Source organism: Anarrhichthys ocellatus, unplaced genomic scaffold (genome assembly GCF_004355925.1).
Source record: "Anarrhichthys ocellatus isolate YVR2014 unplaced genomic scaffold, GSC_Weel_1.0 scaffold36, whole genome shotgun sequence".
Lineage (NCBI taxonomy): Eukaryota > Metazoa > Chordata > Actinopteri > Perciformes > Anarhichadidae > Anarrhichthys > Anarrhichthys ocellatus.
In genome coordinates, this window is record NW_022280066.1 from 1,413,209 (window position 1) to 1,428,208 (window position 15,000).

At 42.9% G+C, this 15,000-nt stretch overlaps 2 protein-coding genes across 2 annotated transcripts in view; both read left to right on the top strand.

Moving 5' to 3' along the window:
• Nucleotides 1–562: 562 nt before the first annotated feature.
• On the top strand, nt 563–11,392 carry nrde2 (NRDE-2, necessary for RNA interference, domain containing; the record flags this gene model as incomplete). Its single annotated transcript, XM_031866719.1, has 19 exons — nt 563–641; nt 1,304–1,409; nt 1,838–2,044; nt 2,156–2,296; nt 2,386–2,651; nt 2,766–2,995; nt 3,915–4,142; nt 4,438–4,627; nt 4,819–4,952; nt 5,688–5,808; nt 5,935–6,107; nt 6,406–6,577; nt 6,688–6,908; nt 7,009–7,492; nt 8,267–8,673; nt 8,850–8,989; nt 9,581–9,722; nt 10,140–10,211; nt 10,400–11,392. Coding segments are annotated over 19 exons (3,639 nt in total), but the record flags the coding sequence as incomplete, so codon positions are not given.
• A 1,041-nt stretch (nt 11,393–12,433) lies between these two features.
• The window catches only part of calm1a (calmodulin 1a), a 7,664-nt gene continuing 5,097 nt past the window's right edge, over nt 12,434–15,000 (top strand). Inside the window, exon 1 of the mRNA XM_031866772.1 lies at nt 12,434–12,614. Within this exon, the coding sequence (XP_031722632.1) occupies nt 12,612–12,614 (3 nt within the window). The 5' untranslated portion in view covers nt 12,434–12,611. The remainder of the gene's footprint in view (nt 12,615–15,000) is intronic.

Here is a 15,000-nt window from a genome sequence, read left to right on the forward strand (position 1 = left end):
TGATTCTGATTCTGATTCTGATAAGCTTATATTTCTGTTATTATTTCTGTGACCATAAGAAAAGCACAATTTTCCAACAAATAAATGTACCAGTTTTGTTCTTCCAAAAGACTCAACTATTAATCCAAAACACATTACCATTTCATGACAATCAAAGTTTTTAACAGTGTACATAGAAAGCACAATCGTTGTTTAAGATAATAAATATAAGATAGAAAGGACAATACAGAAAAAAACTCAAATGAAATTAAATACAAGAAATACATTAATACAATTTCTAAAAGAAGATTGAATTCAAGTATTTTCCGATATGTAGTTAGAATATTCAATTGCACCCATAACTGTTTATTTTATGAACTTTCATTTTATGAAGTTTATCAAATGTGTTCGAGTTGGGAAAGAAAACAGAAAATATCGCTCATTTAACAAAAAACCTGTCCCCATTAAATTCACCAAATTAACAATAAAATCAATAAACTGGATAATATATTAGGATAATAAACTGGTAATTTTTTTCTCGAGCGCCTCCCTCGTCAAATGACGTCATGTTCCTGCGACTGTTTATGTGCGATATACCGTCATGGCGCTGTTTCCAGCTTTTGCTGGTTTACAGATTGACAAAGTTGAAGATTCGTCCAAAGGTGATCACTCTTTCATGTAGCTTCTGTTTTAGCATGGATTGATAGTCCCCTTGATGCTATGTTTTCACTGTGTTGAGAAGATAAACCTGTTGAACTACGAGCTAACTCATAGTAACTGTCCTAACGTCCGTCCACCGTTGCCTTTGACTGACAGACGTTAGCGTTAGCTTATCTTCTTGTCAGTGAGTTTACATTCCCCCACACGGTTGCTTCTGAAAGCCAGGATACCTATTTCTACCTATGGCTACTATTTTGTTTGCTTCGTATTTCATGCTGTTGTCAGTCAGCTTCATGTAGACTTGATTTTAATACTATCCAGGATCCTGATCCTCTATGGCAGTGCAGGCATGCCTTTGACTCATAATCTTTCATTTCTGTACTCACTGAGTTAACTCAGTCTGGTTTCTGGCTTCCTAGACTTTGGTGTACTTATCCATCGTGTGGCTTCAGCTTCTCCATCTAATCTTCAGTACTGTAGTACGAGAGACATGTATCCCCTGCAGTATTAGGATATCATGTGTCCACATGGGATTAAAGAAAAAACAAAAGTTACAGCTGTGATACTACACCACATGTAAACACTCAGTGAGTGATACTCACCATCAACATCTCTCAGTCCTCCTGCTGATTACTGAATAACCCTTTTTTAATTCTTCTTTTAGAACTAAACTGGCTGACCAATACGAGTTTTCAGACTGGGGATGCCCTCTCTCTGCACAGTCGCTTTGTTGAGAAGACCAATGAGAGGCCGAACGAGAAGGAATCGAGGTACAGATCAAAACCCAAAGCTAGTTTCTTTGCTTGCAGACACAATACTGGACATTCCGCTTTACATGTTCAACCTTGTGGTTCGTAGCGTCTTTTAGATTTCCTCTTTATGAGAAAGCCAATGTCAGTGACACATGCTGCGATTTTATTGTTGCTTCTATACGATTGTTTTATTACATTTTCTGATCTATTTACATTACGCATTTCTCCTTTTGTTTTCAGTTGTTTCTATGTTGTCATTCTTCTTGGTTGCATCTGTTTTTTCTTCATTCTGTTCACTCTCACACACAAACCCTGTTTAGAAACTTGCCAAAATAACTTTTCCCGTACATGTATTAGAAGTACATGAACATTTGTCAAATACATTCTTGGTTTTGCTTGAGGCAGGTTATTAATGGGTAACGTTGAGTTCACCTTACAATCCTTAGTGTTGGCAGAGATGTGAGTTCTGCAGAGGAGGAGGAGGAGGAGGAGGAGGGTAATGTGCAACCTAAAAAGAAGAAAAAGAAGAGTGAAAAGAAGAAGAAAAAGAAGAAAAAACACAAAAAGAAGAGTGGGAGATATTCGGACAGCAGTGGGACAGACTCAGAAACCGTTTTCCCCAGTGACCTCAAAAGGGTGCAAGAGGCAGACAGGTATAGACGCACACTTTTACATCACACATGGTTACACTCTTAAATGTTCACACAATAGCACTGGCTTGCTTCTGTTCTGTATTGATGGTTGGCGACTGTGCTGCCATGCAGTCCCCAGGTTGCTCCGTTAGCAAGCTGTTTCTCCTGGTTGGATGACCTCCAGTTGCCCGCGAAGCAGCTATTCTGTGTGGACCGTAAAGCCGACCCAGCCAACTGGACATACAAGTCCCTGTACAGAGCAGACGTAGCCAGGTAACACACACACACACACACACACACTTACACTCTGCACCACGAGGGCAATGTCCTCGAAGTGTGATGAAACTCTCCATGTGTACCAGGTATAGGAGGAAAGGCAGCTCGTCCTTGGGTCTGGACCCCCGCAGACAGGGAGTCAGCTGGGAGGAGTCAGAGTCAAATAAGAAACATAAAGGCAGGGACAGGAAGAAAGCAGCAGACAGATACTTCTCTGCAGTCAGTCGCCAGCTGCTGAGGTCCGAGCCCCCTGCTCCCACGTTACCTAGGGTTCCTGAGCTCGGCGATGCCGTCGGCCCCTCCTCCTTCATCCCTCTGGGTGACAATGAGGAGAACAAAGGAGGAGAGACAGGTAAGAGATTTAGCCTCAACAGGCGGTGAAGGGGTAGGCTTAACCATCTCAAAAAGTAAGCCAAAAACCTGGTGTCGTTTTTTCAATACAAAAAAATGTCACGTGTCAATCCAGGTGTCAGAGTGCAGACATGGTCAGTGAATCCTCTCGGTGTGTATGACTCCTCCACGGCCCTCTGGCTGCAGGGGAAGGGGCCGACGGAGCAGACGGAGCAGCGGCAGCAGCAGGACACCCAGACGGGGCAGAGTGCGGCGCCTTTGGCCGGGAGGACGGAAGAGTTTAACAGGCGGCTCAGAGAGCAGCCAGCAGATGCGCAACTATGGATAGAATTCATACGATACCAGGTATGACGAGACTCTCCTTCTGTTACTATATAGACTGCCTCTTTGTTCCGCTTCACTTGCCTTACAATCAGCTTTGAATTGAGAGGATGTGCTGTACATTTTGTTTGTGTAAATGTTTATGTGTCAGTGCTTGCGTGCGTGGTTTGTACACTTGTGTATTACAATCAGGTTATTAAAGGCCTTATTCTACATATTTCTGATAATCAACAAATCCCAGATTAAGACAAAAACCAATAATGTGTTAGTCTGTCTCTCAGTATTTTCCTACATCTCTATCTGCTCCGAGGCCCTCAGGCCATTCATTTCTACTGAAGATGTAAATATATAAATTTATATATATATTTATATACTTTTCATTCTTTTAAGAAAGGCTTAGTCATTTCTTAAAACAGCTCGTGACTGCACAGTTTTTAGCAAATGTTAGTTAAAGTTAGGATTTCAGGATTTTATTGTCATATACACATACACATATACGAAATTTGACTTTGCACTTAACCCATCCCTAGCTTATTGGGATCAGTGGGCTGTTGAGAAGCGCTCGGGGAGTGGTTAGGGGTTCAGTGTCTTGCTCAGGGACACTTCGGCACAGGACATGTAGCAGCCAAGGATCGAACCGAAATGTTTCCTCGAGGACAATAAAGTTAAAGAAATTTAAGTTGAAACCTATGTTTGTGCACACTGTAGAACCACGGACCATCTCACATGCTGGATATCAAATCACATGTTTTCACGCCCTCTATGTTCTAACTTTCAATATGTATCGTATATATGACACCAGTGGGATAGTCATATTAGCCCACTATCATCAGCAGACCAATAATCTGAACTCTACCTGTTAATTACTTTTCAACGATTAAATGGTTCCTGAAGTTATTCCTGTGCAGCACTAATTCTAAACCTCCCTCCTCTCCCTCTCCAGGATGAGCTGAGTGCGATGGCGTTTGGAGGCGAGGAGCAGCAGCAGCAGGGCAGCGATGCGGCCGAGCGGCGTAAGTCTTCCTACAGAGCGGTCCTGGAGAAGAAGCTGAGCATCGCGGAGCGCGCAGTGGCCACCAACCACGGCTGCGTAGCTCTGCAGCTGGAGAGGCTCAGGATCTGCCAAGAGCTCTGGGAGCCTTCGCTTCTGGCTAAAGAATGGAAGAAACTGGTCAGTCTACAGTCTTTGTGTGTTTCCATGAAACTCACGCAGGGCTTCTGTATTTTGACTCCAGCTGTGGTTTATTCCTTTGCTCTAAAAAGAGTGGAAAATAGCCGTACTCTACATTTTGTTTGTGGTTTATTCAGTGTCACTCCTGTCAAGCCTCCTCCACATTTAAATGGTCACTATAACCATGTATTGAATGCTTCTCTGAGCATTTTTGTCACTGGCCAATGTTGACGTGTCTGTAGACCAAAGCTTATAGTAATTCTAATGCTAACTCCTGTTTTATCTCATGTCTCAGGTATTCCTCCACCCAAACAGTGCCCCCTTGTGGAGGGAGTATCTGCTTTTCACCCAGAGCTACTTCAGCAACTTCACCGTGTCAAAGGTCAACGCCGCGTACGGGAAGTGTCTAAGCACGCTCAGTGCGGTGCGCGACGGGAGCATGGTCTCTCACCCGGCCCTACCAGGGCTTGAGGAGGATATGTTGGGTAACAGAGATGTTGTTTAGCCTTTACTTATCCAGTGTTTCCACTACTTATTCAGTTACTCAGTTTCATCACCAGCTTCTGTCACAAGGCGGTCGCACCTGATGCATCATATACGTATTTGTTTGTATGCTCAATGCTTATTGAACGTTGATGTAATTGTTCCTGGTTGTCTTTTCTTTCTTTCTGTCCAGATATCTTCACCCAGCAGTGTCATTTCCTGCGTCAGTCTGGTCACTCAGAGAAAGGAATTTCTCTGTTTCAGGCCATGATCGACTTTACTTTCTACAAACCTGACAGCGTACAAAAACTGTCCACCAAGCAGCAGGTAAACACACACACACACACACACACACACACACACACACACACACACACACACACACACTCTAAGCAATACAACTTTACAGACTAATCCTAACTTTAATAGTCATTTGAATTGCAAATCTAAGCCAAATGCTGGTGATTAATGCAGCCAGTCATTTCTTTGCCCGGACTAAGAAATAGTCAAGCACATGACCTCCCCGAAAAACCACAACTTGTAATTTCTTCACTTCAGTTTTTGTATCTACGACGTGGTAATTAGGGAGCTTCAGAGGTGCTGGGAGGTGGATCTTGTCACCTTTGGACAGAATTAGCAGAACTTTTCACCACTTGTAGTGCTAGAGGGTGATGCTTTTACCATCGGTCTTGTTTGTATTGAACATGCACACAACGACAGACACGCAAGCAGCAATACACATTCCTCCCAATGGGTTCATGCTATTCAACTGATTGACAACTGATGCCAGTGACGTATAAAGAAGCATAGCGGTGTGCCAGCAGAGGCAGTGAAGAAGAAGTCTGCTAGCTAGCAAACATGGGTGTAAACATCTAAAACTAAGCAAGAAAGCAAAAGATGTGTACTTCCCAAAATGTTGAACTACTTCTTTAATGAAGCAGACCAGCAAAACGTGGTCATTTAGAATGATTGTTCTTTTTATGGGCATTAAAAAAAACACCAGAGGACACCCACCAGTGCGCCTAAATGAGCAGATTAAATTCTGTTTTTATGTGTGTACAGGTTGAGTTCTTTGAGCCGTTCTGGGACAGCGGGGAGGAGAGGGTTGGAGAGTTGGGGGCCAGAGGCTGGAAAGCCTGGATGCTCCAACAAGAGCGAGGAGGGTGGCTACAGCCCAGTGCAGGTGAAACACACACTGTTGATGTAAATCCTGGAATAATCTCTAAATTGATTTGCGGGCTAAAATCGTGAAAACGACAAGAGAACCAGAGTCATATTCTCGTGTGTTTGTGTGTTTGTTTTTCTGCAGAGGAAGAGGACGAGGAGGAAGAGGATGAGGAGGAGGTGAAGGATCGGAGCCAGCCCAGATGGACAGTCTGGTTGGACGTGGAGCCGTCTCGTGAAGCAGCTCACTGGCTGCCTTGGAGGCCCGACAAAGCTAAGGGCCAGTCAGAAGTGGACTGTGAGGACCCGGACAGACAGGTGCTGATTTAAAGTGTCTCCGCTCATGTGTGGCATGTGTGGAAGACCATTTACAGTGTGTGAAAATCAGAATACATTTGCCAATGTATGTTGCACATACAAGGAATTTGTCATGGCGGGTGGTGCATAACACTAAACAATCAACAACAATCAACACAGTGCAAGAAATAGAAACATATTAAAATTTACAATAGAATATAAACAAATATAAAATAAAGTGCTCAACAAACAGATAACAGGACTACAAACAAATGACTTTGTTTGACTTTTTCGTCTCCCTCTTTCTCTCCAACTGTAGGTGTTGTTTGATGACATCGGCCCATCCCTAATTTGTCTGTCTTCACCAGAGCTCCAGCTCTGTCTTCTACTGCGTTTCCTCTCATTCCTGGGGCTGCCCGTAGACTCTGTGCTCTCCGCTGCCCCCTGTCAGCCTGGCCTGCTGCTGGAGAACCTTTCTCTGCTCACTCAGGGTAAAAAAACTACAGTCCTAATAAAACAAACTAGCTATTTGTTTTTTTTGATGTTATAAACAACTTGAAGCAAATCATTGATACAAAGCTGACTTTATGTCACATCCTAGGTAATGGTCTCAAGGGTCCTCTGACCTCCCACGACCTGCCTGACCCCGGGGTTAACTCTGTGGGTCACATGACCACTCTCCAGGGAACGAGGAAGTGGGTGGGGCTTGGGAAGCAGGGTGAGAGGTTTGTCACCAACATCTTCGGTGTGGTCCAACCGGTCCTTCCTGCCCAGCACCGAGCCGCCCTGTCACTCAGCTGGATGCAGTACGAGAAACTCAAGGTAGGAGTCAGTCTACTGAACTCCAAGTTAAACGTTGGAAGTAAAAGGTCAACTTTCAAAGTCAAAAGCACTGATTTACTCGTATGTGTTTGCGTGTCAGGTCTTGCGTTGCCTGCGTGGCGGCAACAAAAAGCGGCTGCGCTCTCAGGGCAAGAGCAGCAAGCGGATTGCCAAGCAACTGCTCAAAGAACCCGACAACCGCTCGTCGTTGGTGCTGTGGCAGGAGTACGCCCGCCTGGAGTGGATGCTGGGCAACCTCGAAGAGGCCCGCAAAGTCTTCTCCACGGCCACGGCCATAGAGGGAACCAAAGGGCTGAAGAGCCCTGCCCTCTGCGAGCTGTGTCTGCTGTGGGCCCAGCTGGAGGTGGAGGACGGCTCAAGCACGCGGGGGGGAGGACTAGCAGATGTCACCGTGTCCCCAGCTGTTTGTGTGCTAACCAGGCTGGCAGAAGGAACCTCCTCATCCTCCCAGTCCCTCTCTCCGGTTTCTATCCTGAAAGCCAGGAAGTGTTATGAGCAGGCTCTGACCGCCGGCTTGTCAGCCCTGGACCAAAGCCCCCACAACCCTCAGGCCAACAGAAAAGGTTCCTTAACAACTTCTGTGTGTTTCATCTGTCACGGAGCCGCTACATGTCTTATAAAAGGCCCTTATCTGTGGTTTTGCATGTTTTGGCCCATTTTCTGCTGTTACTGCTGCTCATTTTTTCCAAACATACTGTCGCGTTTGTTTGCATTCATAAGTGCATTTCTATCAAATTCTTTGCAGCCAGTGTTTTCTAATCATTTTGGTACAGCATGAAAATCAACTTGCAAAGCCTTGGAACTTGTGCAAAATATGTAATCCATCACAATTGGGTGATTATTTGATTGTCTTTATACTTGTATATCTTTATAGTTGTCAATTAATGCAAACACTTTTATAGTCTTTTAAAAAATGGTGCTCAATAATGTGTGGTATAAAGTATGTGATTATTAATAATTGTTCTGAAACATGGAACAACAACCTTCATAAACAACTCATTATTGCCAGTTTCGCACCAGTCCAACATTTTCTCACCTGTCTCAAGTGCTGATCGGATACCGCTGCTCTCTTTTTCCTAAATTTAAAACTTCACTATGTGAAACTCATTGGAGTCATTTCCATGTAGGGTAACATGAGACCAGGGATAGCTGGGATGCTACAAGCTGACTTGTCGGCTTGTTGTGATTGAATACATGTCATTGATAGCAGAAACACTATTGTTAATGTTATTAGTAACGGCTGTACTTTTCCTACGATGACAGGTCTGGAGGTCTCCTGTGAAAAACGGTCTATCTTTCATTAATTTGATCCTCTCCTCTCATTGTTCCACCAACAGGTTACGAGGACCTGCTAGGAGAGAAGCTGAGGCTGAGAGGCCTGACAGGCTGCTACGCTCTCTTCCAGTACCTCACAATGGGCGTCGAAGCAGCTAACACTGTCTACAGCCAGGCCAGAGAGAGGACGGAGGAGCTGCACCACACGCTGACGCAGCTCAACAGTAAGGAGGAGGCCAACCTTGCTGGCACTGATGCTGGCCAGTCTGCGGCTGACTCCAGCCATGCCAGCAGGCACTATGTTACCAGGCTAGCCTCTGAGTGTGAGGCATTGGCAGTGCAGCAGGTGGCGTTGCTTTGGCACCACAACAGTGTCAGTGTGTTTCCACTGGCAACCCTGAGACAAATACTGACCTCTGCCCTCGCCACCTGGCCCGGCAGCGCCCCTCTCTGGAGCATATATATACAGGTGAGCCATTTTCTACTCGTAAGATACCAAAACTCATTTATTTTTTGCATCATCGTGGATTAAAATCAAATCAATCAGTTATTGGCAAGGAGCTTCTCTAGTTTTTGCACTTATTCTGTACCAGATGAGTCCTTGTGTACTTTGTCATAATGGCCCTCATGCGACCCGTGTTTCAGGTGGAGAACCGCTACCATAGTGCTGGCCGGGCGCGGCGGTTTTTCCACTCTGTAACCAGGCACAACAGCAGCGTGGTGCCACGCCTCTTTGCCATTGTTGCTGAACAACAAAGGAAGCAGCTGGTAGATGCTGCTCAGAGGTAAGAGCAGGAAGGATGATGGGTAGGTGTGAGGTTATCCTGCACTCATGTTGTATGGGAATAAGCATTGTAGCAACTTCTTAATCGAGATGCCATGATCATAGTTTACTCTAATCCTTTCATTATATTACGGGAGCAACTGAGAAAAAAAATCTTGGTGTTTAATGTTTATTGTCATCGTAAAAATATACAACGAAATTCAGTTGGTGACTCATCAGTCAGTTCAGCAGCAACAAGGTAAAAAAAAAAGTATAAAAACATTAAGACAAGACATTTGTTATTGCAGAAGAGAAAAGACATATTGATGTCAAAATACTCTTTTATGATTATTTATTTAAATTATTTATTTTTACATATATTTGGCATGTAACAAGTGATTAATGAGTAACACAGGATTAAAACTGGGGAAGTGTATTTTTCATTTCACTAGGTATTTAAGGAACGATTATCCTCACAAACCTTTTTCCCCAACGCTCTAAGGCAATAACACCGGAGAGAGAAAACTATTTCTCAGGGCTTAAGCCAAGAATCTATCAATCTATCACAATTACATCACTATTAATATTGTATATGTTTCTGTGGTCATTATAGGTCTTGTTGCCATGGTGCTGCCTTGCCCATCCTGCCAGAGAATGGCCTCAGCACCCGTATCCGTGGACTGTTTGAAAGCGCTATAGCAACAGAGATGGGTGCTCACTGTCCTTTACTTTGGAGGATGTACATGCACTTCCTGGTGAGACGGCAAATAACACTCACACATTCACATGTTTACTGATATTGTGAGGACACTCTATTTGCTATCCTTGACCAGTCAGTTAAAAGAAAATACAAAGAAGGGGAAATTCATAATCCTTTTTTTAACAGTTATCTAATCATACTCATAACGGCATAGTTAGACGTCAAAGGAATCAAATTTCAATAATTGCAGAAGCCTGCTGTGCCTTTAATATCACATTTCGTTCATCCTGTGTGTTACTCTCTGACCTTAAAGTGCATTATTTTTTCTCATTTTCCAAAAAATGTACTTGGTCTAAGAACTAACACGCACAGAAAGACCAGCCTATGCAGACTTACTTTGTGTAATTTGCACATATGAATATACAAATATTGACAGTCGGTAAAGTCTTATTTCTGCGCTGTGTATTTGCAGGTGTCGGAAGGGAAGGTGGATAAAGCCACAGGGATCTTCTACAAGGCCTTACAGAATATTCCCTGGGCTAAGGTGAGCTACACACAGAACAGTGATATTCCTTCACAGCAGCTGACCTCTGGCTACTTCATTTTTAAATTGTACGTATGATAAATCAATTCTCTCTCTCTCTCCTTTCTCTTTGTGTGTGTGTGTGATTGTGCATTAATGTAAATTTGCATTTATGCAAATATGTGTGTGTTTGGTGCGTGTGTGATCAGGGTCTGTACATGGACGCAGTGCAGCTGTTCCCCGAGCATCTGCAGGAGTTTGTAGATCTGATGACAGAGAAAGAACTCCGAGTCAGACTGCCTCTAGAAGAACTGGATATACTACTGGAGGACTGAACACACACGCACACACCTCATTCAAGAACATGATTTTGCTTTACTGGCAACATGCCAATGTCGGCACACTTGATGGCAAGAAAAGGAGACACACAGACACACTCGGATGTATTCACACACATTTAAAGAGTGAACTAATGATTATCCTTTGTGTTTTAGTAGCAGATACTGTTAATAAATATATTGTTCTAATTCATGTGTTGTGTAGGTTGCTTTTGCATACCTTTCAGTGCAGACACACTGAGGTTGAGGGCCCGCGTTTCAAATGAAATATCCCATTTTAAAAGTTCATGACATGTTTATATTAGATATTAGATGTGTCACTGAACCTTGGTGATAGACAATCTTACCCAGTAACCAAGAATAGAAAAGAAGAGGCTGTGGCAGTGTCAAGTTCAGGAAGTTTTCACTTTACACATGGTGATAGTTTTTTTTATTGAGTTCTAGCTTTCAGTCATTTTGTATATTCAATGTCATCAATGCGTCTGCAAAATGTGACAGAGTTTAACAATGCATTGTTGCATTATTTAAATCTAATTTTAAGATTAACATAGGGAATTCAGTTTTAAACTTATAAGTCCGTGGTAAATTTTATTAATTCACTTCCTCAACCCACCTGTGAATTACCTGGAAGTTTCATCTGCCCTATTTTATCACTCGCATCACAGAACATATTATGTACAGTGCACAGTGGCGGTGGAGTCGCTCCCTCCTGCCGTTGTTGCCGCGCCGTGGTTTGACGCATTGCAGGTCCGCCCTGGCCAATCAGCGGTCTCTGTTCAGTGTGCAGAATATTGCAGGTCTGTTCTATCCAATCATAATCCGCCTCTCAAAAGCAAAACCACAACTTCCACAGTGCCGCCAACCCAAACGTATCCTTCCGCCTGCATAAAACCCCGTGTAACGCAAATTAGTCCGTCACTTTGTCATTTTCGACATATTAAAAAAGTAGTAAAAATAGATACGAGGGAACCTCTCGTCTTTTTCTTTAAAGTCGAATGACCACTATTATGAACGACTCAATTATTGTAAAAAACAAATCCCCCCCCCCCCCCCCCCCCAGGCAGAATCCTCCTCTCTAGGCTGTATTTTATAAAACATATAACCTACTGTGATAAGGAAGATTAACGTTTTTGCCTGAAAATGCAATATTTCTGAAGGCGATTTATTTATAAATGAAGATGCTACACACACATTTGCATTAGGCCTACAATGTCAACCCATGTAGGTAAATGTAGAGGCCTGTTGCAGTTAATCGGGTACGGATTACACCAATATTGTGTTTATGACGTTGATGCTCGATGATGGGCGCCAGATTGTGTGTTTTATGATTGCATATGTTCATAACAGAAAAGTGGGCTTCATTTAATTTGGTATTGTGAAAGCCGAGTTTCACACCAGTCGATTTATCTAAATCTCTGAATACACAGCATCGAGGGTGGTTTGGGGCAAAGCAGACCACAGCCCAGGTTCACTGTATGTCATGCATGCATCTGTTAGGGAATGTGCACCACTAAAGTACAATATCAACTAAAGCAGGCCCTTCGTCGGTCGTTCCCCCTTTTTGTAAAGGGAACTTCTATTAAGAGCTCATTTTCTGTACATTTTCCCAATACAATTGTATCTAATCACATCGGAACAAACAGAGTATACAGTGCACAGAGGGCGTTAGAGGTGGTGTCAGTAGCTGCGGTCCCCAGAAATTAATCCAGTCTTTCACAGCATGCAAACTCTTTCACATAAAGTCGTATTACCGTCGCTTCTCTTTTTGAGTGAAGACATTTTTTTTAAACTAGGAAACTCGAATAATTCAAGAATAACATCCTTTTATAAAACATATAAAACATGGCACCCCGAAGACGGGTACGCGCACATCAGCAAGCTTGTATGCGCATGCACGTTTGAGGAGACGGAGCCAGGACGCCGCACTGATCGAGAGAATTTCCCCAGTGCGGAGGAATACAGTGAACCGTACAGCAGTAGTTCGTCCTGCCTGCCCGCCTCCAGCCAGCCTTGCTCAGTGGCAACCTTCCATTTCCTCTCTCCCTGTAGCGTTAGCAGACCAGCGTTCCCAGCTCAAACAGACATGGTGAGTATTTCATCAACCACGGGTTGAGATATGTACGACTTGAGATGGTTTTGAGTTGACTGAATGCCAGCCAGGCGTTTTTTAGTGTCTCCCGGATAGTGGTTTTGTTGGAGGAATATCCTGCAGCCTCCATTGCAGAGAGCGCGAGTAGACTTGTACTGCAGAGTTAGAGCTAACTAGCTGTTAACGCTTAGTGGCTAGACAGAGAAGCTTATCACACCATTGTTGCTTAAGCTCGTTCCCGCCATTAAAGTTAAAACGGTGCTTGATATGATGTCACACTGAAGGGACACTACTTGTTACAGGTGGCCGCTCTTTGGCAGTTGTTACGGCGGTTCGGTCGGCTGCCAATGTTAGCATCACAGCTAATGTTACATCTGACAGCTGTACCAACAGTCAACTAACGTAACGTATGCGTTTCTGTGTCAAGAGTAAGAGTAACGTTAGTTTGTTTCCACAGTGAAGCTGGCGACGCGATTGTTGGTGTTGAGTCTCTTCACATATTTGTTTGATGCCGGTGTTGCACAGACATTAGACATCCAGCTACAAACAGGACATCTGGTGGAGTAACATATTTAACGTACACTGCTCCTACAGCTAGTCACCCTTGAATATAGGGTCACATATTATCATAACTGTCACCATAATAATCATCCGTAACAGCTATCAAAGTACAATATGTAACCATTGTAAAAACCGCATTAGTAATGTCAGAGTCCTAATGCGGTCACAGAATATGGTGTAACACCTGTACGTCGTCACGTTGCCACACAATAAACAGATAAACCTATTATTTCAACATGTCAGGGACAGTTAGCATACCGTTTCCAGATCACCTTATTGGCTACTGATTGATGTTAGATGAAATAAGTTGCGAGAAGATTAGATTAGATTACATGGTACGGTGGACCTTTTCTTTAGGCAATAAAGCTACACATTTAGTTTGACAGATGTAATCTGCTGAACACATTGTTGGCTCCTCTATTATGCAGTACTTCAGTTAACTAGTTATGTAATTACCTTTTTTTTTAACCTCTTAGTCCTGCAGCAACATATCACTTAAAGTTAGGATTGTAGTGGATTATTTTCTGGATCACATCCTAAGTGAATTTTGTTTGTTTGTGTCTTTGACATTTCCTCCTTGACTAACACAGTGGTGTGTGTCCTAGTGTGTATCTGGCTTTCTGTCCCAACAGCTCATTCACATTAAAAAAAAAACAAAAACAGCAGGTCCATCTTTCTAGAAGACCTGGGTCAAAAAACAGCGGACTGTTTTTTTACACTGTGTGTGTGTGTGTGTGTGTGTGTGTGTGTGTGTGAGAGAGAGAGAGATATTTGAGGCATTTGCATCATGACATTACTTATGAAAGATAATTCAATTTTTTTTGTAGCCTATAACTTTTGGTTACCTGAACTGAAGTCGGTTAGATAAGCTTAAAAACCAAGTTAAGTAATTGACAAGTAGTCTGACGGATTTTCTCAATGAGTGAGAATAGTAGGTTGAGCTGTGTTTAACAAATTAATTTTCATTTGAATGTCCCTCTTAGATCTTTAAATCGTATCAAAATGAACATTTTGGCCAGGCTTCTGTAGCTGACTATTGAATTAGTTACCAGGCTGGTTTATGGTTACTTTGGCTGCACGGTTGACAAAGTGTAATACAGGAAGCGATCACTGAGATTGAGACATCTCTGTTACCATTGTCATGGTTACTTTCTATTTGTGGGACTTGTTTAAGGCAAAAATACTTGTCTTGTCAGTCATCCTACTGCAGTCGGAGTGTGAATTCAATGTGTTCATGGTTAGCCCATTTGAAGTGAGATTATACTGAAAACGAAATATACATTGGTGTGTTCTTCCTGTGTGTAGCTTTATTTATCAAGAACCATTTTAATATCAAAATCACCACATTTAGAACTGTTGCTAGTAATTACTGATTATTCTTGATTAATTTAGTAGCAGGGGAGGAATCACTACATTTAAATAAAACGTTGTTCTATTTTCACCCTAAATCTCTTGTGAATCATAGGGCCTACATGCTGCACTCACTATCACACTAGCGTTGCAGTGCCTTGAGAGGAATTTGGCCTGCATATTAGAGGGGTTAGCAGCTTGTTAACCACTGCTAGAGCGCACACGCATGCATTGACACAAATCCTCGCTGTCATTACCATCAGCATAATTCTGAACGTCTAATATGTATTGCTTCACAGTACTCTACCTTGTAGAGGAAACCTCTCTTTTGACCATTATCATCAACATTCTGAAAAAGATTCAAATATCACAACTAGTGATCTCCGTGTCTGTTATGTGAAAAAGGTGTTAAATTTCGTAAGATAACTGCATCAGTGACAGCGTATGCCATGTTGCTAATATATACCATTTC